At 39.0% G+C, this 24,599-nt stretch overlaps 1 protein-coding gene and 1 pseudogene across 8 annotated transcripts in view; one reads left to right on the top strand and one right to left on the bottom strand.

Annotated features, from left to right (window-relative positions):
- Nucleotides 1–7,223: 7,223 nt before the first annotated feature.
- On the bottom strand, nt 7,224–7,775 carry LOC101961830 (large ribosomal subunit protein eL18 pseudogene; annotated as a pseudogene).
- A 6,356-nt stretch (nt 7,776–14,131) lies between these two features.
- Nfib (nuclear factor I B) overlaps nt 14,132–24,599 on the top strand; it is a 419,314-nt gene continuing 408,846 nt past the window's right edge. For all 8 annotated transcript variants that reach the window (XR_005733947.2, XM_021728207.3, XM_021728206.3 and 5 more), the window contains exon 1: nt 14,132–14,242. Coding sequence is in view for 7 of the 8 variants with exons in the window: in XM_021728207.3 (XP_021583882.1) it covers nt 14,147–14,242 (96 nt within the window). In the remaining variant the exon portion in view is untranslated. The remainder of the gene's footprint in view (nt 14,243–24,599) is intronic.

The raw sequence follows: 24,599 nt of genomic DNA, 5'->3' as shown, positions 1-24,599 counted from the left end.
CACTGTGCCTGGATAAAAAAAAAAGTAGTGTTTAATACATTATCAGTGTAAATGGTTGCACTGATGCTAAACTGCAGTGACTATTAACTGTGGGAGTGTGTGTTAATCCATAATTACAGTTGAAACACTTTCTTGGAGTAACCAAAGATTTATCTATTTTAGGTTAATACCATGCAGTAAGGATGGAAATAAATGGCCCAAAGCTAAATATAATCAGACTAAAGCACATTTCTCTTAAATAAACTCTCTAAAATGTGTACACACCTCTTTATCCTTTATTGGAAATCCATGTCTTATTGATCATGCAGTTTTATTTATAACTTATCACCTTTAAGTCTGAGTTTATAAGGGGAGCAGATAGTTATGACAGTCATGCTAAAATAATGTGGTTTGAGTTAACATTCTCTTTCTTAACCACATAGACATTGTCTAGTAGCTCTGGTGAACTGTGCTTATTGCCCACTATTCCCTGTGAGAAGGTAGGAGGCACAATGCCGGAAGGTGGATGGCAATACTTAGAGAGAAAAGGATGGGCCAGTTTACTAAGTGCTTTCAAATATGATAGTCATGAACTACTGCAACTATTCCCTTTTGGCCTTTGTTTTCAGGTGCAAGGCAAACCTTTATTATATATTATAGGTCAAGAATTGTGCTAAGTGGTCTGGATACATGCCCTAGGCCTTGCCTTCTAGGAGATATGTTCAGAGTCTCATTGGAGACACAGGCAGGTGAGTAGACTTGCATTACACCTGAAAAGTGAAAATCACACAGGAAACTGTGCATTGTAATTACTGGCCAACTTCAGGAGAAAGTCAAGGAGTCTTTAGAGGAGAGATGAAGATCATAGAAACAGATTTCCTACACAGGCTTTGGAGAGACCTGGATATAAATCCATCCTCTACGGAACTCATTCTGTAAACCAGGGCAGATTTACTCCACTGCACTCAGTTTTAGATCCCTTCTTGGCAGGATAAATAATACTAGTGAGGAAGTACCTGTAAAAAGCTTAGCACCACCCCTGGCACCTAGCACACTCATGCAATGGCAGCTGTCGTTGTTCACCACCCTCACTTTATAGATGAGAGGAGTAGGTGGAAGGCTCTGGAGAAGTTTGTCATCCCCTGCACAACTGTGTGAGAGCAGGTATTCAGATTTACTCCATGTTTCGTCAGTTACCCCATGACACCTGGGAAGCAGAGATTGCTGAGAAGCCAGACTTCATCTTTTCTACTTTATCTTTTATATTTTGCCTACGGTGGGCTCTTCTGCAAGACAGCAAACATTTGACCACATTCCCTTTGTATTGTAGACCCATTTCTGTGGAGAAGGTAGATAGGAGATGACTCTTTTTTTTCTCTGTGAAATTGGTCTGAGATGAGCAAAGAAGGGAAATTAGAGAAGGAAATAAAAAAGCAAAAAAGATGGTATGCAGAAGGACAGCAGGATCAGAGAAAAGGCCCTTTACTTCAAGCAATGGATATTAAACTCAGTGAAAAATTGTCCTGTTGTCTTTAAAGCACTTAAAGTAGTAATGGGACATCTTTCTCCTCCACTATCTCTCTGTGTTGGAGTGAGAGTGGGAAGATAAAGTGGGACCCTTCTGAAATGCTGACTATAAGAGTCAATGGGGAGGTTTCTGTTGGGAACAACTAGGGGGGGTCCAATTTGAACTTCTGAATGGATTTGGCCTGGAGGGATGGGCAACAAAGCAAGAAGGAAGGTTCTCCTCTTCTGAGTGTTGTTTTATTTGCAGAATTGATGGTAAAATGAATCATCAAAATCCGAATAGGCCTCCGTTGGCGTTTTTTTGATAATAGCCCCTTGAACTTGTCTGAGGTTCCAAAGACCCTGAGAAGACAGGAAGGATAGGGGGTGGTAGTGGTAGTCTGGGCTGTTTCTTGGAGATGCAATGAGACAGGAGCAGAGGAGGACTCTGTGCCTCCTGTATCATTCTGGAACTTTGAGAGCTGAACTATACCTTGTCAGAGACAAACTGTACTGACCTTATTCAAATACTATCCTTCCAGGAATTCCTTACATTTGAGAAGTACTGTACAACTTCTTCATCTGGATTTCACACCATTGTCACAAAACAAGCAGGTGAAGAGTGATATCATTCATCTACAGGTGATAACCTTGCCATTTAAAAATGTTGAATACGTACTTGACAAAGCTAGTAAGACACAGAGATAGGACTTGAATTTTGGTTCTTCTCATTCCAAGCCCAGTTCCTTTTCCTCTATGAGCAGTCTTCCTATCACGTGTGTTTCTATAAATGTGAATTGTCTCATGCACGGTTGATAAAAGGGAAATGATGTTGGTATAATGAGGATGTTGTGTTGGCTCATACATGCTTTGTTCAAACGAACTTTTGAATAATGAGAGTATAATCATAATCCTCAGTGGAAGAGAGGAAAACCCTTAGCTTGCCTCCTGCACTGCCATCAGAAGTCCTTATCCTTTATATTTTAAAGATTTAAAATAGGAACTAATTCCTGGGCTCTTACCCCAGACCTGTATGGCTTCCAGCTATGGCCGCTTTCACTGACCCCCATGCCCACTATCATGGCAGCTCTGCTGACTCACAATTCCACTTCTAATGGTGTGGTTTTACTCCATTTCCAGCATGCCTCCTCATGACATTTTTGCATTTTAATGCTAAGGTGACGCCTCCAGCCATACTGGTTGCCTATGGCAGCAAGGTTCTCCCCAGTACCAGTGATCTTTGCCTCTGCAGGAACTTTGGCTACAGAATTGCATAGGTTTTGAATGATTGGCCCCAAACTTCTGTTTTTCATTAGCCCTGTTATTTAATCTCTCTTCTTCTGATAAGAAATATGTATTCACTGTATTAAACATATTACATGCATTATCATATAGATATCACAAGAATAGATAATGTAAGATGACAAGTATTATAATTCTGATTTTACAGAGGAGAAAACTAAGACTCTAAGAGGTTAGGGTGCTTTTCTAAGCAGAAGAATTGGAATTCAAACCAAAGTCCACCTGATTCTAGTCAGATGTGTGCTAGTGGCTACCATATTGGACAGCATACCTTTGGACAACTGTGCTCTACCCTGCCATGTCAGTTTTCTGAGTTTAATGGAATTCTGGATTTATAATTTGCAAAATTTTAAAATATTGCAGAATGACATATTAAAATAAACAAATCAATGTGTAGAGTTACAGAATGGTTGTTTTATAGAAGACCTCTTATTTGGTTTACATTTTCATGAAGTTAAGATTTAAGAGAATATTTGGGTTAGGATTTAAAAGAATATTTGACTTTTTTCTAGATTTCCCCCCACCCAAAGCCACATTAATGTGGTTAGTCCAAAAAAGAGAAAACTGGGAGATATTATAATTGCCAAATTCAAATTCTTAAATCACTTTTATGAGGAAAAAGTTAGATTTCTATATGACTACAGGTAGTCACAAGGACAGTACTGGATAAAAAAAACAAAAATAGAACAGAACTATCTCCATAGAGAGGAAGCTGACTTGGAAAGCAAAGAGTGCTTATATTTGAAAATGATAAATGTATAAAGTCAATTGATCTATGGTCACCTTTAAGTAATTCGAAAAGTAAGAGTGAACTAAGCCCAAGGGTTTAAAAAAAGAAATTCTAAAATTAACAAGTAAAATAAGTGAGAAATATAAGATAAGAACAAAAGGAGAAAACAGAAGTCAGAAGTTGGCTCTTTGAGAAGATTGATAAAGTTAAAAAAATTGCTAGATTGATCAAGGAAAAAAGGAGAAAAGAATTAAGAATTTCAAGCATGAAAGAAGAGTTATTGTGACAGATCCCAAGGATGTTAAAATAATAATAAAAAGATGTAAGCAATTTTAAGCTAGTTAGGTTGACAGTTCAAATAAAACAGATAAATTTATTTCGAGCATATTTTACAAAAATTGACCCAATAAGAAATGGAAAATGTTAATAACCTATAACGGCAACAGACATTGAATTCATAATTTAAAACTTTTCCAGAAAGAAACTCCAGACTGAGATGGCTTCACTGACTAATTTTATCACTTTTAAGGAAGAAATAACACTTCCACCCAATCTTTCTCAGAAAACAGGGAGAGAACATTTCCTAGCTCATTTAATTAGATCAGCATTACATTGATATCAAAACCAGACAAGACTATTCCAAGAAAAGAATATTGCAGACAAACATTTCTTATGAATGTAGACACAAAAATTAACAAAATGTTAGCAAGTCAAATCCAACAATGTATAAAAATAATTAACACTTCACCAAATGGAATTTATCATAAGAAAGTAAGATTGTTTTAGCATTACAAAATGAATTGATTAGTAATTACTTAGTAATCTATAACATCAGGAAATTATTTGAAAATTCTATGATGGTCTCAGTAGATGCAGAAAGGCATTTGACAAAATTCAACCTTATGTTTATGATTTAAAATAACCCCCAGAAAACTAGAGATAGAAGAAAATTTCTTCAATATAGGTCAATATGAAAATCCTATACCTAACATTATACTTAATGGTGAAATATTGAATGCATTTCACCAACAACTGGGAACAAAGCAAGAATATATTTTCTTGTCACTATTATTCAACATTGTTCATAGATACTATGGCCGTTGGGAAAAAAAGAAATAAAAAGCACATACTTTGGAAAGGAATAATTATAACTCCCTTCATAGATTATATGATTGTGTACAAATAGAATCCTAAGTAACCTACCAAAAATAAGCACCACCACTCCCCCCATTAAAAGAAAAAAGAAACAAAATTACAAGTACTGAGCACTTATGATCAAATTAAACAAGGATGTTTGAAATGAGAAGTCAGTATGTAAAAATCAGTTGTATTTCTATAGTCTTGTAATGAGTAACTAGAAAATAAAATATAATATTTCATTTGCAAAAGCATCTCAAACCATAAAACGCTTGGGAGTAAATTTTTTAAAAATTTATCCCTATGACCTTTATATAAAAAATTACAAAGTAGGACCTTATACAACACCTTTACACAGAAAATTACACACATTACTGAGAACAATAATATAGAATCTAAAGAAATGGAAGTATATACTATATGCATGGATTGGAAGCTCAAAAATTGTAAAGATGTCAATCATCTCCAACTCAACATGAAGAGTCAATATAATTCCAATGAAAACCTTAGCAGAAGTTGGAAAACTAATTATAAAACTTATATGGAAATGCCAAGGACCTAAAACAGAAAAACATTTCTTAAAAGGAAAAAAAATTGATAGCTATACTTCTGTAAAAATATATTAGTCAAGACTGAGACATTGGTAAGAGGATAGGTAAATTTATTAATAGGACACATAGACAAATATTGAGCCATGTGCATAAGGTCAAATGATTTTTGTTAGATATACAAATGCAATATGATGAGAAATGGAAATTATTTTCAATGAATGATTCTGGAACAATAGCCTATTCATATGAAGAAAAAAGTTTTGTCCCCTACCTTACATCAGATACAAGAACTAATTTGTGATGTATCATGGGACTTAAATATAAAACTTATATTATAATACTTCTAGAAGAAAACATAAAGAAGGGTCTTTGTAATTTATAGATAAACATGAATTTCTCAGGAAAGAAAAAGCAATAAATATAAAAGAAAAAACTAATAAATTAGATTTCACCAAAATTAAAAACATTAAGAAAATGAATAAAGAAGGCATGGATTGGGAGAAATAGTCACTCTACAAATGTCTAATAAAGGATTTATCTCCTTAATTTACAAAAGACTTCTACATCTCAATAATAAAAACAGAAATCAACTTGTACATTAGACTTTCATAGACAAAAAAGGACATAAGAATGACCCATTCATATGTGAAAGAAGGCTCAGCATCATTAATCATTAGGTGAATACCTATGAAATTAAAGTGAGATACTTTTATGCACCCACCAAAAGGCTGAAGTGAAAAAAATGACAATACCAAGAGTTGGAGAAGATAAGGAAAACCTGGAACTTTCATATCACTTAAGGAGGTGTAAAATGGTGCAACTATTTTGAAAAAAACTGTCTGGCAGTTTGTCATTAAATTAATTATATGTCTATTTTATGACTAAGCAATTCCACTGTTAGCAGGAAGAGATCTATAAATTGATGGTCACAAAAAGATCTGTCTGTGAATGTTGGTAGCTTTTATCATAATAATTCAAATCTCGAGGTAACCCAAATGTTCATCAGTGGGAGAATAAATAATCAAATTATGGTGTAGATATACAATATGACTCCGCAATAAAAAGTAACAAATTACTAATACACAATGACATGGATACGTCTCAAAACCCACTGAGTGAAGCCAGACCCAAATGAATAAATCGTCTATTATTCTACCTATATGAATTTCTAGAAAAGCCACAATATATGGTGATAGAAATCAGAACAGTGATTATGGATGGCCTAGGAGAAGAGGGTGTTCCTTGAGAGGCCAACGGGGATCTTTGAATGGCATGAAAGATGCTCTGTATCTTAATAGGTGTGAGGATTAGATAGGTGAACACATTTGTAAAAATCCATCATTTAAGATTTGTACAGGACACTGAATACCTCGATTAAAGTTTTGAGATATAGACAACAAGAGGAGCCCTATCTTTATGGGTTACAATTTTCCTGAGTATATTGCAAAAAAAAAAAAAAATGCAGGAGTAGATTTAAAGGACCCTTAGCAGAAACTCCAATCCTAATCTTCATTTTCATGAGCCAAAATCATCTTAGAACCTGGGGAACCTGATGCTTTCATCCTGTCTTCTTCCAGTCCACGAATGAGCTCACCCATCTCTGGCTCTAAGAAAGGCCAGAAACTGAGAAAGAACATCAGCTTCTGAGATTAAAATAGGTGACCTGCAGGAACTATCATTGATTTTAAAGAATAACATCCCTGGTTTTGATCCCATCTCTTACTCTCAGATAAATTACTTTATTTGTCCTAAGCCTTGACTTCCTGTTTTATAAATAAAGATAATCAAACTTGCCTTGAAGGTTATTGTATGGAATATCAATAAGATTTTTTCATTAGTCGCATCTTCTGTGAAGCCTGCTCCAAGGTGCCTGACCAGCTGCAAACCTACTGCTTTCCAGTGACACTCGGTCATAGCGCTCTTCCTTAGAGCCCCCAACATTGAAGCAATTTTGTATTTACTTTTTTTTTTTAATCCAAAATCTTTTTATTAACAGTAAGATTCAGTAAGATCTGGGGTTAGTTTTCGTAGCCAGGGCTGGCCCTCTGGCCTCTGACCTGCTTGAATTTCCGGCCTTGGAATGGACATAGGGTTTGGTGTGGCTGTGCCGGGTCCTGGGAACCTTGCCAAAATGCTGGTGCACCTCTTGGCCATTGTGAGGACCAGAGAGCAGGACTATGCTGTAGCCCTTAGGGGAGTCCAAGGCCAGCTGGTCAAAGTTGAGGATCTAGCCCCGAGTCTTGAGGATGTGGCAGTGGGCTAGGCTGCTCACTCGCGGTGCACACATAATCAGTTTGGGCACCTCCTGAACACACGCGTTATCTCTTATGGTCCCATGTCCCATAGCCATTTTGTTTTCTTGGTCAGGAAGCTTCATCTTCCAGATCATCCCGGAGAGGGAGACAGGTACGACTCATGAACAACTTCTTCAGTACAAGTTGGTTGAAGGTGGAATTGGTTCACTTAGCCAGAAACCTGTACAACTTGACCAACAGCCTTAGGTAGATGTCCTCGTTCTTGGGCTCCTTGCACCAAACCTTTCGGTCCTCGTGAAGGATGTCAGCTCCCATGATATTTTTGGGAATAGTTGGTTAATGTCATTTCTCACCCCTGCTACCCTACTAGACCCCATGTGTCTCCAGGACACAGAACAGATACATATTTGCTCACCTCCACCTGGAACAGTTTCTGATATATGGTAAATGATCAGTGTTCCTGGAGAAATGCTGATTGTTCCATGAATGGGAATTTTTGTCATAAATCAATTCCTCTCCCACTTTGGCAAAAGCAGGTAAAATTATAAAACTCCCATCTACCCTTTTCTCTCTTCTTTAATGTCAACACACACACACACACCAGACTATAGACTACTTTGGGGGGCCTTCTTTTCACCTTTATCATTTATCTGAGTTCATTAGCACTTGGTCTCACTTGTCTTCTGTATGTGTGTATGTGTGTGGCAGGATTAGAGCAAGGGTGTAGAGGGGAGGGTGCATTTGGCACGTGGAGAGATTTGTCTCCTAATGACAGCCTCAGAGAGATAACCCTGCCCTTAAGGAGCCAGTAGGAGGCTCTGACACAGTCTTTAGGAAATCTGCTGCGGTCTTTGTTGGTTCAGAAGAACTTTTACACTGCAGGGCGGGTTGCTCCAGGCCACCTATCACTGTTTTTCATCAGCCTTGGGGGTGTCATGTTTATCTGTCCTATTCACGTGCACCAGCCTCCCCGGAGTAGTTTTGGGAGCCTAATTTGTGAGACTTTTGGCAAGGTTTGCCTTGTCAGATGGGCCACTCGCAGGATATTGTTACTCTGCCTTCACTGCCACTCTCATTTTTTATCTTTTTCTTTGCTTTCTGAAAGCATGATGGGGGAATATGCCCATGAGCCCAAGGACAGGGATACCTGCAGCACTGGGCAGTCCTCTAGAGAGTCTGTCTTAGGCTTTAGTGTGCAGAAGTTAAAAAATTTAGATGGAAAAATGCACTCACTTTTTTTTCAAGTTGTGGCTTTCAAATACAGATTTTTTTCTGACTTATGATTGGGATTGTGTTCTATTAAACTCATTGTAAATGGAAAATATTGGAAGTCAAAATGCATCGAGTACATGAAGCCTACCAGACATCACAGCTTAGAAGACAGTACTCTGGAATATCACTTGTTCACTTTTCCGATTGCATAGGTGACTGGGAGCTGTGGCTCACTGCCACGGCCCAGCATCTGAAGAGCATAGCATACCACATATTGCTAGCTCAGGAGAAAATGAAAATTCAATCTGAAGTACAGTTTCTACTGAGTGTATTTCATTTTTGCACCATTATAAAACTGAAAAATCATAAGTTGAGCCAAAGTAAGTTTAGGGCCATCTCTCTGCAATTGTAGAGTCATAGGAAATTGCAAATACATACATACATAAAAGTACAGGAAAGATGTTGTATCCTTTTACCTTACTTTTTGCTTTTATTTACAGATACAATGTGTAGCATTACAATATTTCAGATAACACAAAATTATACAAAATTATATGCTTCTCCCTATTTATAATTGAATTAAGAACTGAATATTTTTCTATGTATACGTGAACATGGATCCAGTTGTAAAAAATGGGCTCATGCTCTATGGTAACCTTTTTTTTTTTTTTTTTTGGTTGCCATACATTCTTATAAATGGCTACATTTATGAGAGAAAATGTTTTAAACATGTATTTTCAGAAAACATGGTAGAGAAAACTTAGTTTAAGTTAAGGTGGTTTAAGTTAAGGGTGAGCACACTTCAATTCCAGACCCAGACTCTTGTTTCTGGTTTTAATCAAAATATCTTTGTCTGTAACATATACCTGCCTCCAGGAGAAGCAGGTAGATCATTTCATCACCAGGATGTCTCCGACTTGATAATCGGTTGTTTCCATTCCTTTCAGTGTTTAATCTCTTTAGGAAGCTGAAGATTCTGCTGTTTGTCTTCAATATGGCCTTTTGTCCAGCAGCCTGGACGAAACTCAAGGCCTTCCTTTGGGAGCCATTAGGGATGGGGGAAAATCAATTAAGATGGAGTCTCAAGGGATGCAATAGGAAGGGCTACCGGAAGCCACAGCTGAGGTGGGAGGAAAGCTGAGCCTTCCCTGGTGGGTAGGCACCGCCCATGGCATGAGAAGGGCTGAGTCCAGACTTCCTTCCAAAGGAGAGGCCAAGGGCTGCTGACCCCCGCCGACAGCTTCACCAGAAGAAAACTGTGAAGGAGGACGGGAAACTGTTACTGGCTGAATGGGCTTGGGTACTGGATTTGAGGTCCAAGGAGCAGGGAACCCTCATAGTCTTCAAGTTGGAACCATCTCTTGCTTACCAAATTCAGACCCCTAGGAACCCTAATCTGAGGAGAGACTGCAGTCCGAGACAGAGCCAGAAGGTGAGGGAAGCTAATAAAAGGGCCACATGTGCCTCCCCAATCCTCAGAGAGCGTGGAAAACCTGGACATAATGAAAAGTTTGAGAGTAAGTTGCATCCATGAAACTGATACCACCAGGTCATACATGTGGCCACTGTGGTCTAATTTTATCTTTATGACGACCTCATGAGGCATGCTGTTCTTCCTCCCCTTGTATAGGTGAAGAAACTGAGGTTCACAAAGTTTCAGTAACTTGTTCAAGCTCATATAACTAGCAATGGCTGGCCAGAACCCAGGATGAGTCCCCCCAAGGGAACTTTTCTCTGCATGAGGTGCTTCCATCTATTACTATATCCATGAGCACAGGGCTCATAGGCTTAGTACAGAATCAGATTAGAACTGGCATCAGGGCTAAAAAGTTAAAAATAAAACGAATCACAATAAAATAGTCTTAAATGAATCTCTAAATAGTATCTCAACTCTTAGGCTCCCTGGGCGTGGGAGGCCCTCCAACCAGCCAGCAAGGCACCACACTGGCTCCATTTTGAACTTTCACTCTGCCTTCCCTGTCTGCTTCTCTCTGATTATCTTTAAATTCCTCCCCTTGGGTGGAGGGAAATAAATTCATACGTTTTCGCCGTCCCTTTATGAGCTTTCTGTCTTAATAATTAGGTGTAGGATTTGGGATAAATTATGGACACCAAGGTTAAGTGACCTGCCAGAGGTTACAAAACCAGAGGGTAGAAGCCCTGTGACTGGAACTTCTGTCACTCTGCTTCCCAGTCAGTGCCCATGCTCACACCCTCTGCTGCTGGAAGAGGGGGTGGCTGTGAAGAGCCAGAAGCAGTGATGGGCTCCTAGGAGCCTCTCTGCAAATGTCAGCCTCCTCATGGGCAGCTCTAGGCTGATCCCTAGTTTATTTGCCAGTGATGACAGAAGTCAAAGCACTTCCAGGACATGACTGAGTAACAACTGGGGATCGCTGGGGATGGAAGATCTGGCTTTTCCCAAGCTGTTGTTCTATCAGTGCTGTGTGTAAGCTGGGGAAGCCTCAAGAGGCAGCATGGTTAAACTCTTGGAAGGGGAGACTGGGAGTGGGGAAAGTGGCACTCTAGGCAGGGGCAGACGCTATAGAGAAAGGAATTGAGGGGAAGTGCTGAGATTGGGGACATGCGGCATATTTAAGCAAGGTAGAGCTGCAGTGAGGTCCTCACTAGTCATGAGTGCTTTAGGAGTTAGGACAGCTAGCTAACTCTCGGGCCCGTGTCAGGGTAGAGCAGACTGCTCCATCTGTGCACACAGCTGCCTGCTAGCACCAGTCTATGGGATGCACAGGATTGCTCAGAATTTTCACTCTCAGGGAAAGATGCCCCCAGGATGGAGCATGGTCCACCTTGAGCAGGCCTTTAGTGTCTACCAGTCCCATTTCTGAGTTTGTTCCCTCTGGGGCTCTACCAGTGGCCCCCAGTACCTGTTGTCCTGTTGCCCAGCTGCAAAGGCCAAGTGCTCAGATCTGTCATTTCTATCTCTGTCTCTTCATCCTCCCTGGTTCACACTTTCTCCCACTGGCTGCTCCTTTCTCTTGCTTCCCTTGTCATCTTTTATAATTTCCTATGTGTTGTTAACTAATCCAAGGAGGTGTCCCCACACAGACAGTGATAACAGACCCTCTCAGCAGATGCACCTGTGTGCGAGCTGTAGGATGTGCCAAGGTGATTAAAGGACTCAGGGCAGTTGGTAGGCCTTAGTGGACTGGGTGCTCTCAGGCCAGCATCCAAAATTGACTGCTGTTCCAAAAAGAGCCTTTTGAATGCAGTGCAGCAGAGAAAGGCAGGTGGGATTCCTCCTTCCACTTAGAGCACCTGAGAGAGGTGGGCTATGCAGGGGCTGATTGCCGGAGAAGGAAGAAGTGAAACCAATCCAGTTCCAGGTCAGACAGCTGCTCCAAAAGTGAGCTCTGGAAATATCTGCACAGTGAAGCTTTCTATTCCACACTGTGTTCGTTCTACGTGACCCCAGAAAAGTCTCTGTCTGGGCACAGCTCTTCTCAGGACTGCTGCTGCAGCAGCTGGAGCTCATCCTGTCCGTCAAGATTTGGTGAACACAGTTGTGAAGTTGTTGAAATGCAGACTCTCTCTCTGATCTCTGGACCGCGATGATCCCTGTGATGCCTGGCACATAGTAGGCATTCAGCATGGTGGCTGTCATCTCAGAAAACTAAAGCAGGAAATTATGATGACCATCAATGTTTTTATTATCCAATCAAAAGAAAAAAAATACAAACAACACTTGAAGAATGGAGAGAGAAAGAAGGCACCAGGACCATGGGGTACTTCAAAGGCAGAGGCCTGGGTGGGGCATTGCAGTCCCCCAACCGCCCCTCCCGCCTGAGAATAAAATACCAACTGGAGGAGGGAGACACAGAAGCGTCCTCGGCCCTGAGAGGATAAGCTGTTTCTGTGAAGGGCAGGTTCATCTGCTGCCAGCCCAGAGTCAGGCCACCTTAAGCTCCTGCCCTGTCTGAGACTGTGGCTGACATGTCTCCCCAGGTGAATATAAAAATACCCAAGGGACGGAACTTCAGCAGCGGTTGCTTTTCATCCTTGAAGTTCACGGGCTGAAACAAGTTAGTAGCCTTTGCAGCCTCTCACGAACCGCCTGGAGAGGAAAGAGAACGCGGGTAATACAGCAACTTTTTCCCTTCACTTTGAATCAAAAAGAGTTTGGCCTTTTAAACTGAATGCAACAAATGTAAATTCTAAGCCTTAGAGTCATGCAGAGAATACTGGCAGGGAACATGGGAGGCAGGACAAAATGCCAATGCAAAGGAGTTTCCTGGGTTTGATGGTGTGTGACAGGGGCCCAAAATTCAATGGCACCCTTTGTAGAGATGTGCTTGCCTTTTTGTATGTGAGCAAAAGAAAGGGCAGAAATGCATCTGCTTGTCTTAGCCTGGGTTTCTCATTGTAAAGGCATGATTCTTTTAAGATTCTCCCTGCAGCATTCGGCTATTTACTCTCTGGGGAAGAAAAGAGGAAGGATATTAGGAGCAGGTGGTTTTATTAGTAAATGTTAGTCCCTGCTTTCTGTGTGTGCTTATGGGGAGAGCCAGTTCCAAGTCCGGGAGGAAGCAGAAACAACCCCTTGTGAGTGGGACAGAGAGCTAGGTGCAGAACCAGGTCTGGAGTCAGACTATTATACACAAACTCGGCTCTTCCCTTCGTTGTTTTCATCAAGTCTTGCCTCCATGAAAAAAGGCTGTCTCTAGGCCATCTTCAGAAGGGAGTGAGCATAGGCCTGTTGCCTCCTAACTGAAAAACTGTTCTCAGGCTGATTTATCCTTTAGTCTGCAGGGCTCTTCTTGAACAGTGATTTCAAAGAGTTAAACTGCTTCCATATGTCCAGCATGAGAATGGAGTTTGTAGCCTTTGGCAACCTCAGCTGAATCCAGCTGCAGCTGCTACCTGTGTGTTCCACTGTGTGTGTGTGTGTGTGTGTGTGTGTGTGTGTGTGTGTGTGTGTGTGTGCGGGCGCACGTTCACTCACACACACCCGCACCCCCGTGTGTGCAGTGACATCTGAACCGACTGTGTTCCGACTGTGTCAAGGAAACTGTTATGTCTTTGTTGGGGGAGATATTAATTCTGAGCAACTACAGCTCCCTTGCCCCTCACTCCCTCCCACCCCCTCCCTTCCCTTCATCTGCTCAGCAAGGACCATGGACCATGTCAAACAATATACAACAGAGAAGAATGCAAATAAACTTTAGTCTGCATCGCCCAGCAAAGCAGTTAGCCGCCCACTTGCAAGATACTTAACTCTTGTACACATGATACACAAAGAACGCTAGCTACTTTCACCAATCCCTTTAGACCAAAAAAAAAAAAAAAAAAAGCAAAGAACTGATCCTTGTCTTTCTATCTGTGAGGTTGCAGTTCCTCCTGCTAATAAAGGAGCTTTTTCCCATGATGCAGTGTGATAAGGATTGGCCTACATGTAGTCCAGCAAGCCATCGCTGATGTTTTCTTGATTAGGTGTCTTATCTTCCATTGAGCTGCATCTGATGAAGGTTGCTGACAGCATAATGGCTGGGAAAACGTCGGACAGCTCCATAAAATGGCAGCTATGTTATGATATGTCAGCCAGGACCTGGTGGATGGTAAGTTTGGTGTGATAACCTTTTTTTTTTACCCATCCCTAAAACTTTCCCCCCTCCCTTCTTTCTTTTGAGCTCCTCCTTTATTGTTCCATGCACGTGTTATAAAGTTTGCTGCCTGCGGAAAGTTCAAGCTCAAGTTGTGGAAGCATGGGGAGCTCTGCACATTGGTGTGCTAGATAGGATTTCCCCTGCTATTGTGGTCAGGGGCATAGGCCTTCTTTTTTATAAAAGCAGAGTGAGTTTTTGTTCACTTAAAAAAAAAAAAAGAAAGAAAAAGAAAAAAATGCAAATGGTACAGCCCGTCTCAGGCTGGCTGCTATGAAATATATGGAGGTGGGCAGTCAGTAGGGGACTGGAGCCTTCTTGGCTAATTGTTCTTGCATTGGTCTTAAAACAGAGTAATGTACTTCTTTCTTCGGCTTCTCTGAATAATGATTTAGATAGTGTATTGTATCATGTTGTGTGCGGCTCCCTCATCAGTATGCGACTGTCCCCCACGCTTCGCCTTAATTTGGAATCCACCTCCCTTTCAATGAATACTGTAACTGGAGCAACCACTGATTACTATGCCACTCAGCGTAATTAAATTTAGTTAATGAGGATATGCATATTCAGTTCATTATTTTTCTTTGCTCAGGCAAATGTGTGTGGGTTTGTTGTTGCTGTTTTCCCCCCCATATTTGTCCAGTTGCAAATGTGGGGAAGAGAGGGGGGAAAAAAGCATCAAGCTGCAGGACATTGATGAAGTCTGTGATTCAACTTGAAAGATAGTGTTGGGAAGAGAGAAGTTGTCACTTTCTTCAATCAGAATATTGAGATGAGATGTGGTAGTTTGGGGAAAGAAAACCTTTCACTCAAAAAAGTGCTACATGATAAATTTCAACATTCTGATTTCTGTTGTGTGGACAATGGTCTCTTGTATACAGTCAGGACGTGAATGGGGAACCTTGTGCAGGCCAACATTTAATATGACTCTTAAGTTCGTTGTTGGACTACTTCATCTGAGTGTATATATTTTCTTTTGTCACTTTTTTCTTTCTTTCTTTTTTTTCTTCTTTTTTTTGCTCCTTGAATTTAGGTCTCGATTACTTTAGATTGTTTACTTGGATAATTATTACACTTACGACAAGGGCTGTTTTTTTCACCATTAGCACAGTGGGAGACAATGGGCACTTTATTCTAGGTGGGGAGGGGTCTGGCCAGTCCTGGTGGTCAACCCATCCGCGGTGCCTGGGTGGACGGAAGGGAGCGCCTTCCGATTAGGGCTGGCTTCTGGCACTGCCAGGCAAGGGGGCTTGCTCTCAAGGTGTCTGAATTCTCTGAAAAGTGGACGTTCTGCTGTTGCTTCTGGGCTCCTCCTGAGAGCTCCCTGGGCAGACTGGCTGCTCTGACTGCTGCAGTCCTCCTCCGTGCGCTCTTATTCATGGGAGATGTGCGAGCCTGAAGGGAAACTTTTCTGCGTTGCTACTTGTTGCTGGTTTGAGTTCTCTGTTTCAGAAAAAAAAAGGCCAGTTCCTCAAAGATCCCTTTCTCTCTCTTTCTCTCTCCCTCCCTCCTTTTTCTCCCATTAGAGTACAATTTTTACAAGTGATATAAACTGTGCACTGACAGGTTTTCTGTATGGTTGCCATCTCTCTCATTGGACATTGGTATTGTAAATATACATGGGTGCAACTGACTCTTAAAACAAATCGCAGATATTTGGGGAAAGACGTTGCAAGATGTTTGTGTGTAAGATTTGCCTTGTGGACTATACCAAGTTTTGAAAGTGTTGCTTTAATGTGACCTTGCTTCTTGAAATTGTCATTTTAGGATGCTCTAAGAAGTGTTTCAAAAATCAATATTTTTCACTAAATAAAACATTTGGTCTTGGGAAATAATCAAAAGGTTTGCTCAGAAATTTTACTTGAAAACCGAATATTTTGTCATTAAATTTTATGCTGCTTCTATGCAGAACTGTAATCTACAGTTTCCCAAGGAAAATAGTATTGTGAATACTGTTTTTAAAAATTTGGGTAAGCTGCTTATTCATCTATTTAAAAAAAGTTTATTATTGTATTGCCTGAGAAGATGCAATATGTATAGGGATAGATTCGAGCTAAAATACTAAATGTAAGATGTTTGCACAAATTATTTTCATATTTCATCTTTATTAAATAGCACATGAAACAGTGTGTGAGAATTTTATTAGGACAATTCTGTTTTAATAAACTTTGTTAATTTGGGACCAAAGTGTTTAAGAGATTATTATTTAATGTATCATTGAAAGTTTGGAATGACAGATGCTTTGTAGAAAAGCTAATTAATCAAACTAAATTATTGCTTATCTTTAGTAATATATTGGAAGAGAGAGGAAAGCAGATGCAGGTTACTTTGACATGGTTCCCCTGTTTTTGATGCAAATAAAAAAATTCTTAAAGGTGTTTTAAGGTTCTTACAAACTAGTTTGTTCTGAATCTTTGCTCATTGTGGCTCTGATTCTTTCATTTTTACAATTACTCCAAAGTTTTTGTGTAAGAAAGGATATCGTATCCTTATTTGGCTTAATCAAATGAAATTTTAGTAACCGAACCCTGAATTCCAAAGCTGCAGTGTTAAGTATCCCAGCAATTGCTTCCTGACTTATTGTCTGTTTCACTTAGACTTTCTTATTGTGTGACAATGATCATAAATTCTACTTGACAGGAAAAAAGCCCAAACAAGACGTAGTTGTCCAATTCTACATCTGTTTTCCTTCCTAGATAGGCATGTTTGAGTAAAACAGAGGGAGGAAAAACATTTTATTGAGACAGCTAAAAATAAACAAGTACTAGAAGAGTAAACTCTTGTGTGTGTGTGTTGTGTGTATGTTAAATATCATCTACATACGTGCAGTTTTTAAAATGTTGCTTCCTTATATGTTTTACTTCTCTAGAAGATTTTGTGTGTTTCTTTCAAGGAGAAAAATCATGTAAGCAGTTTCAATTACAGTGGGTTGGCTATATTTAGAATTCTGTTGATGACCTTTCACATTATTTAAAAATACCACTTGGAATGTATTAAAGACATATCTCATAAATAGCACTATTTCATTAATGGTTGTTAAAGATGCTACATGTTTCTTTTTAAACCCTTAATGAACAAGATGAACTAAAAAAAAATTCCTGGACTTTGCATTCTACTTGTGCTATTTGAAGCTCTCCATAAGATTCATTAAAACTTCTTTGTTAGCTATTTGGAACTTCGGAGTAGCAGAGAGCACCAGTCTTTATTCTTTTCTCTAAATTTCATAAGTCTAATCCTTTGATCCCCTTAGAAATAAGCCAGAACATTTGTAAGTTTACCTTAATCATGAAGGGTAATTATTTAAATAATAATGCATAAAATTAATTTGAAGAACTAATTGATGGTCTATGGAACTTGAAATTCTTTAAATATTAATCAAAGTAAATGGACATACAAATAAAACATGATGTTATATTGTCAAAGGCATAAAGGTTATTTTTATGATAATTAATCTACTTAATTATAATGTACCTTTTATGTTTGCTGAAAGAAAACAATTTTTACTTTTTTGAGAAGTTATCCAAGTATCTTTATATGATCTTATAATTTGGTCTAAGAAAATGGTTTAATAAAACAACAAGGGTATCATTTGTTTGTTTGACTTTTAATAGGCAAATTTTGTTCTCAATGTTAATTCTAATTAAATAAGGTGGCAATGAATGTCAGAATATGCATTGCATTGAATAAACTGTTTTCACATCAAATATTTCTCTAAAGTCTTTGAGAAGTTGAGGTGAACTTAGGTTTAAAATTGTCTATTTTTAACTAAGAATTCTAAAATTACTATATCTTCTTAGAAGTTTATTTTACTATAAACAAAAGAGTTTTTAAACATTATGATAATACTGAAAATCTGGTATGAGAAAACTCTTCTCTAGTTTAACAACTAGACTAACACCCCAATGATTGCTAACCCAAGTTTAGACTCCTATGGTTATCTGCAAATATCTATCTGAAAATCAAAATTCAATTTGATTTTAAATTTTATTTTCAGAAATGTAATTAAAATTAATAGACATCATACAAATAATAACCATATCAACTAGTTGTCAGAAGATGTTATGCCCATACATTGAATCTCTTTGTAGTATTTGAAACTATAAAATTTATGTTTTGTTCAACAAACATTTAGTAATCCCATATTCTATGTCATCTCTGTTCCAGACATAGAGGAGACCAAGCCTGTCTCTCCACTTTGGAATCAAACTCATGTCCCAGTGTTATAAGGGGAAGAAACCCACTGGATTAATGAAAGCTTCTGAATAGCTTCTCTTTACCCTAAGATGTTATATGTAAATATAAAAATATTGATTTGCAGATTTGTCGCCCTTTGTCAAAGGTAGTTAGTACATCTTTCCAATATCCTTTCTCAGACTCATGGGTGAATGTTAATGTTACCATTATCTCTGAGCCATATCCTGTACAGTTAACGACATGGATAAAGAATCAGGGTTTATTCTAACTCTTCTAAATAACCAGTTTCTGAGTAAAAAAAACAACCACAATGAGGATGATAATGACTTCAATACATCTAAATAATGTTACTGCTCTTTTAATATTTCAAATAGGTTATACTTTTGTCTTTACATGCCTTCCATACCTATACTCTTTAGTGATACATTCTCTTCTGTAATACCATTTTAAATATGCAATAGCATATTTAAATAAGACTGAACTGTATGGAAGATGCGGTAAAACACACTAAGATTCTTCTAAGACACTTTCTTATATGGGAACACCTTTAATTTCATTTTCTGTGATTTATTTTCACTTACATGCTTGCATAACAAATGCAACATGTAAACTTCAGATAAGAAAAAGTATCCTTTGGATCCTATCTTAATAAACAGTGATTAGAGGGATATTAATTTAATCCAAGTAAGGAAACACAAGCGCCCGCCTATCCTCTCTTCCAGCTCATTTTTGGAAGCAAAGGGTCATGTTCTCAAGGAGTGCTATCTCTTCCATCTATGGGAAAGCTGGTGTTGATTTTCCAGTTTAGAGACTGGTCAACAAAGAGAGATATCTGATGCTCACAGTGTCATTAAAACTACAGCATATTTCTGTAACATGGCTGAATGATGTCAATCACTACCTTTAAGCATTTTTTAAATTCTCCAAGATTGCTATTTTGTGAGATTTTCTATGCTATGACTTGTGATATGTATTCTTGGGAGAAGCTGAGAAAGTGTACTTGGCTATAGAAACATATACCAGTGAAAAATCTTCCAAGACAGGAAAAGAGAATTATATTCCCCTTTTGCATTTCAGTGTGCAAAATATTTGGGGTGCAGCGATTTCAGTGCAAAAGTTCTTTTCACAAATTCTGCTAAGGGATCTATGTAGCTGTACTACATATTTCATTAACTTAAAGAATTTTAAATTTTATTGCCTATTAAATGCTTAGCAAAGAGTCAGGAGAATAGAAGGTACTCAGTGAATGTTAGTTATGATCATTATTATCTCAACTTACACTAAGCATGCTCCATAATGGGACACAGTTAGCCTATCGTAATGGACGGCTTTAATAGCCATTTTCATTTCTCACTGCTCTAAAATAAATTTTAAGCCATCACTTTTCTAAAAAGTGACTCAATTCAGAGAGCATTTCTTAAACTTCTCACATACTCTGTTCTTGTTCCAAGGTTATAACATAATGGATATGTTTATGAGCACGGGGCTGAATCCTGGGAAATGTAGATTGGGTGACCTCTGGCAAATGAATCTGCTCCTCTCATGGCTGGTAGAGCCAGCTGTAAAGTGCAGATAATCATACTCATTACCTGTCGCTCCAGCCTGTCGTGAGGATGAATGAGATGGAGATGGTGAGGCACCTGGTGAACACCGTGTAAATGTAAGGTTCTCAGCACCCACCCCAGGGGGCTGATATGAGCTGTAACTACTTATACTGGCTCAGATTTGAGCACTTAGTAGGTGCTCAAAAATATACAGGGTGGGTTAACCAAATGGAACTGTGACATTTTCTAAGGGGCTTTCATAACCACGTTGATTTTTTTTTTTAATTCACATGAACATTTTTTTGTGGGAGCTGCATTCATTAAATGAACCATAAAAATTTAGTATTTTCCATTTCAAATTGTAGCAGATTTCTTAAAAGCAGAGCCTCCTGAAGTATTTTTCATGCTTAATGAGCTCTGATGGCTAATGTTACACATTAGTTTAATTTTCAACATTAAATACTACGATTTTAAGGGTAAAAGAAACCAATGATTATTGAGGGTCTCTTATTTGCCAGGTGTTTGCCAGGTACTTGGGGAGGCAATTTATATAAATCGTCTCATTCAGTCTTTAGCACAGCACAATAAAATAGGCATTACCCGTCCCACTTTGCAGATGAGGCCACTCGACTAGGAGGTTCAGCAACTTGCTAAGAGTACTTGTCTAATCGAGGCGGGGAGGGAGGAACGCTAAACCCACAAAGATCAGAGTTTGCTCCTTTCCCAGAACCCAGCAATCTTGTCTCTTTCATATGACCTGGATTACACCTAATTGCTTTGACCACAATAAGGTGTTTTGCCATTACCTGCTCCGTATCTGCCAATCCTCCAGCTCCACTCCTTGCCTCTCTCCGAGGCTCCACTCTGCCTGTGTGATAAATGGGCCAGGACCCTCGCTCCAGAGGTGCGGCTGAGAATCGTAGAGCTCTGGAATTGGAGGTGGCTGAATTCTTTGGAAATATGATTCCATTCATCTTTCCTCGAGACAATTAGACTCGCTATAGTCATAAGCCATCTGGGGGAGATTTTTTTGAAAAGCAATTGGCAAGCAAAGTGTTCCATTTTCAGGTTTTGATGATATCTGTTTACCTCATGGAGATCTTGTGAGACTCCAGCGAGATAACACAGTAAACAACTTGAACACTCGTGAAATGGAAAACAAACCTAAGGCATACCCCTTATTAGCTGATGGTGTTAAGCAGGGGTGGGTGGAGAGAAGCTTTCCAGATTTTACCAGTGTCCCAGAGTGTGATATGATAGTAAATTTCCACGAGGCAACAGAAAATGCTGGCTGCCTAAAACATCATGAGATGCTCTACGAAAGTTCTGCTGCTAATCTCAAAAGGCTAATCCTTCGGAGAATAATGCACTACTACTTCACCAACATCCTATGGAATCGTCATGGTAATAATACTACCTGCCACTTCCTTTCGTATATTTAATGAGAAAGTATGAAATAAAGAAAATTTCCAAAATACTATCTTGCAGTTCAATCTTCATATATATGTTTTTGATTGGTACAAGTTTTGTCTGTCACTTGTACCACAAAAAAACTCATAACCATTTTTCAATGAAGTTACTATTTGAAATTAGCACATATTATAATGGGAAGATTTTGCTTATTACATAATAGACAACCACTGTGTTATAAGTGGAATTTTTTTCTTTGATTTTTAAGATTGCTAGAAGTAATGATACCAATGGCAATTGTTTGAGATGAAACATACTAGCACGAGTTTGGTATGATTTTATGCTGTAGGTAGGCTGTATGCATGGCATTTAATATGAGCAAGCCTACATTATATGGTATTTGTTACGTATGTGTATAAGATTTATATTATTTAGTTGCTCAGTTGTGTAAACAAAATTAGAAGCCCTAAGAGGATAAGGACCAGGTCTTACTGACCCATCCTAAACAGACTTTGGCATGCAAAAGGCCCTTAATAAATAATTGCTAGGTTACATCAGGACGCCTGCCATCCCATTTTACTAGTGGGAGTCCTTGAGTGCTGAGCAGATCAATCATCACAGGCTCCCAAGCTGTCTTACTCACGATAAAACTTAAATGTGTTAGAAGCATATTGGAATTATGATGAAATTAGCAGCAAAGTTTTAAAACTGAAGCTGAGAGTGAGAAGAAGGCCCAGAAGCAAAAGCAGCAAATTTACATGTCTCTTCAAGCAGACAGGCTCAGGGTTCTCGCTGAGTGGTCAGGAAGCAGATGGATAAATTGCCCTCGTGAACACCCTCATCTGCACCTTTCCCAATTCTACCTTTATCACAGTGACTAAGATCTTTCAGGGTCTAATAAGTCAGAGAATTTGAAAAAGGCTAATGGACTTGAGGGATAAATGATCAGACGAAGTGACTTTGGAATCAGTGAGCTTTTTGTTTGTTTTCCTGTTTTTGATGAAATAAGATTCCTTTAAGAGACTTCCTTTTCTGCTCTGTTTCAGTTGTTTTTCCACATTTGTTACCTGTATGGCAATGTTGGGGAGGCCTCTGCGATAGGCTGTCATTTTAATATTCAGTGTTTTGGAGAATGCTCAGGGGAATGTGCCAGGAATAACACAAACCAAAAGTGCAACAGATAGAATGAGAAGGGACGTGGGTCTTTGGAAAAGTGGGAAAGAAAGTACCTAAGTATTCATTAAAGAAGTAACTGCTTCTAAGTGACTTAGAAAAAGAGACAAAGCAAAAATTAAAAAAAAAAAAAGAATAAAATAATAATCTCCTTGAACTCAGACCTGGCTTTAGTCACCGAGAAGTCGATGCATGAATGAAAACTGAGAACGCTGCTTCCCAGAGTCGGCACCCACTGTGCTCAGGTATTGGAAACGCTGCAGCCCCATATTCAGAGCCTGGACAGTCTCCTGCTTCTGCTCTAGGATCCCCCAGCCCCTTTCCTTGGGACTCTCCTGAAGCAAATTTGGGAGAGATTTCTAGAGACCTCTGAAAAATATTAAGTCCCCCTCAGCCAGACACTACCCCTCTATGCAAGATGTGGTTCTGTGGCTAGGGAAACCTTTCATTTACTTCCCGGTCCCATGCTTGTTTCAGATATTTTGATGTGAATCAATGGTGGAGAGAGATGTCCATATGTCCCCACTATGAGAGATAACCATGAAGGAAAAAAAATGGCTGTGTACTATTTTGTTCTCAAGCACTCCAGTCACTACTGCAAGAAGGTTCATCATTCTTTCTTCTAGAGCAGAGCCTCTGGCTTGAAGGAACAGAGATAGAGCTGTGATTACAGATGAGCAGTCTCTATTTTGCCTTGTAGGTGTCTTCCACAGTGCTTACCAAGTTTCGGCGTTCAGTGATGATACCAACAGCTGATCTGGTGGAAGTTATGCAGAGAAAATAAACTTGTACATTTCCAGTTTAAAACTTTGGGCAGACAAAGGTGGGAGAATATGAGACTGAAAATAAAATCAAAATGCTGTTGCATGTATTGCAAAGAATAATTGTGATTTTCTCAAGTCACAGTTATTGATATACCTGAATAACTCATGCAAACTTCTTTCATCTTCTTTGTAAAATTTCTACTGGTTTGCACTTAGGTGGAATGAAAGATAGTCTTTGACACAATACTGAGCAAGATCTTAGAAGACACATTAATGCTTTTTAAAAAATCCATAAGTAGAAGACATAACACTAAGTTGCCATTTTATTTTTCCAATAAGATATTCATTATCTTATGTGGAGCTATTCATTATTTTTGGCATCAAAGATGTATATAAATGGTACCTCACATAATACAAACCACATGTTTACATAGCATGAATGTTCAATCAATTAGTTTACACACACAAATGCTGGAATATTAATGACACATGTTAGCTTTTAGTGGGAAAAAAGCCAACAAAGCTAATTTGATGCATTGATCCTTGGGACCTTCACACAGATGTGAACCTTTGACTTCATCACAAGTGATTTGGCTGACAAACAGTAGCATGTAATTATTGTTGTGCCATCATAAATTAATTAAGATATCAATCAATCAACTCAGAATCGGCAGCCTAACCACCTTTGTAAGTTTGGGCTACTTTCCTTCCCTTTACTGTCCTCACATGTGCTTTTCTTATCAGACACCTTGCAAACATTGGCTTGTGCCCGATCAGCTTTTCCCTAAGTGTTCTTGGGGAAACAATAGCAGAGGTGTAAGGAGATGTTGTTGACGCATTGGTCAATATCCTCTAAACTCTTGGTCATAAGACTAACAATGAGTAAGATGAATAACTATCAATCGTTCAAAGGCTTTTGGCCTCAGCCATCTACCAAGCTAGGAATATTGAAAGAACATTTCCAATCTCTTGACCAATAAACACCCTTTAGGGACTGAGTGATCGCTAGGGTGACAGATCCCAACCTTGTTCCGAAAGATGCTTCTTTGACTATGCTCCCACCAACATCTATATTTGAAAAGACCTTGGGGGCTTCCATCCGTCAGAACCTCACATAGACACATTGTACTTATTGAACTGAGAGATGTCACTGTATTTTTCAGATAGCATTATCCCTTAAGCACAAATATGTGCCAGGTTCTCTGCTAGTGCTTTGCGTATGTTATT

Source organism: Ictidomys tridecemlineatus, chromosome 4 (genome assembly GCF_052094955.1).
Source record: "Ictidomys tridecemlineatus isolate mIctTri1 chromosome 4, mIctTri1.hap1, whole genome shotgun sequence".
NCBI classification, from domain to species: Eukaryota; Metazoa; Chordata; class Mammalia; order Rodentia; family Sciuridae; genus Ictidomys; species Ictidomys tridecemlineatus.
Note: the sequence above shows the minus strand (reverse complement) of the source record. Positions and strands in the feature narration are given on the sequence as shown.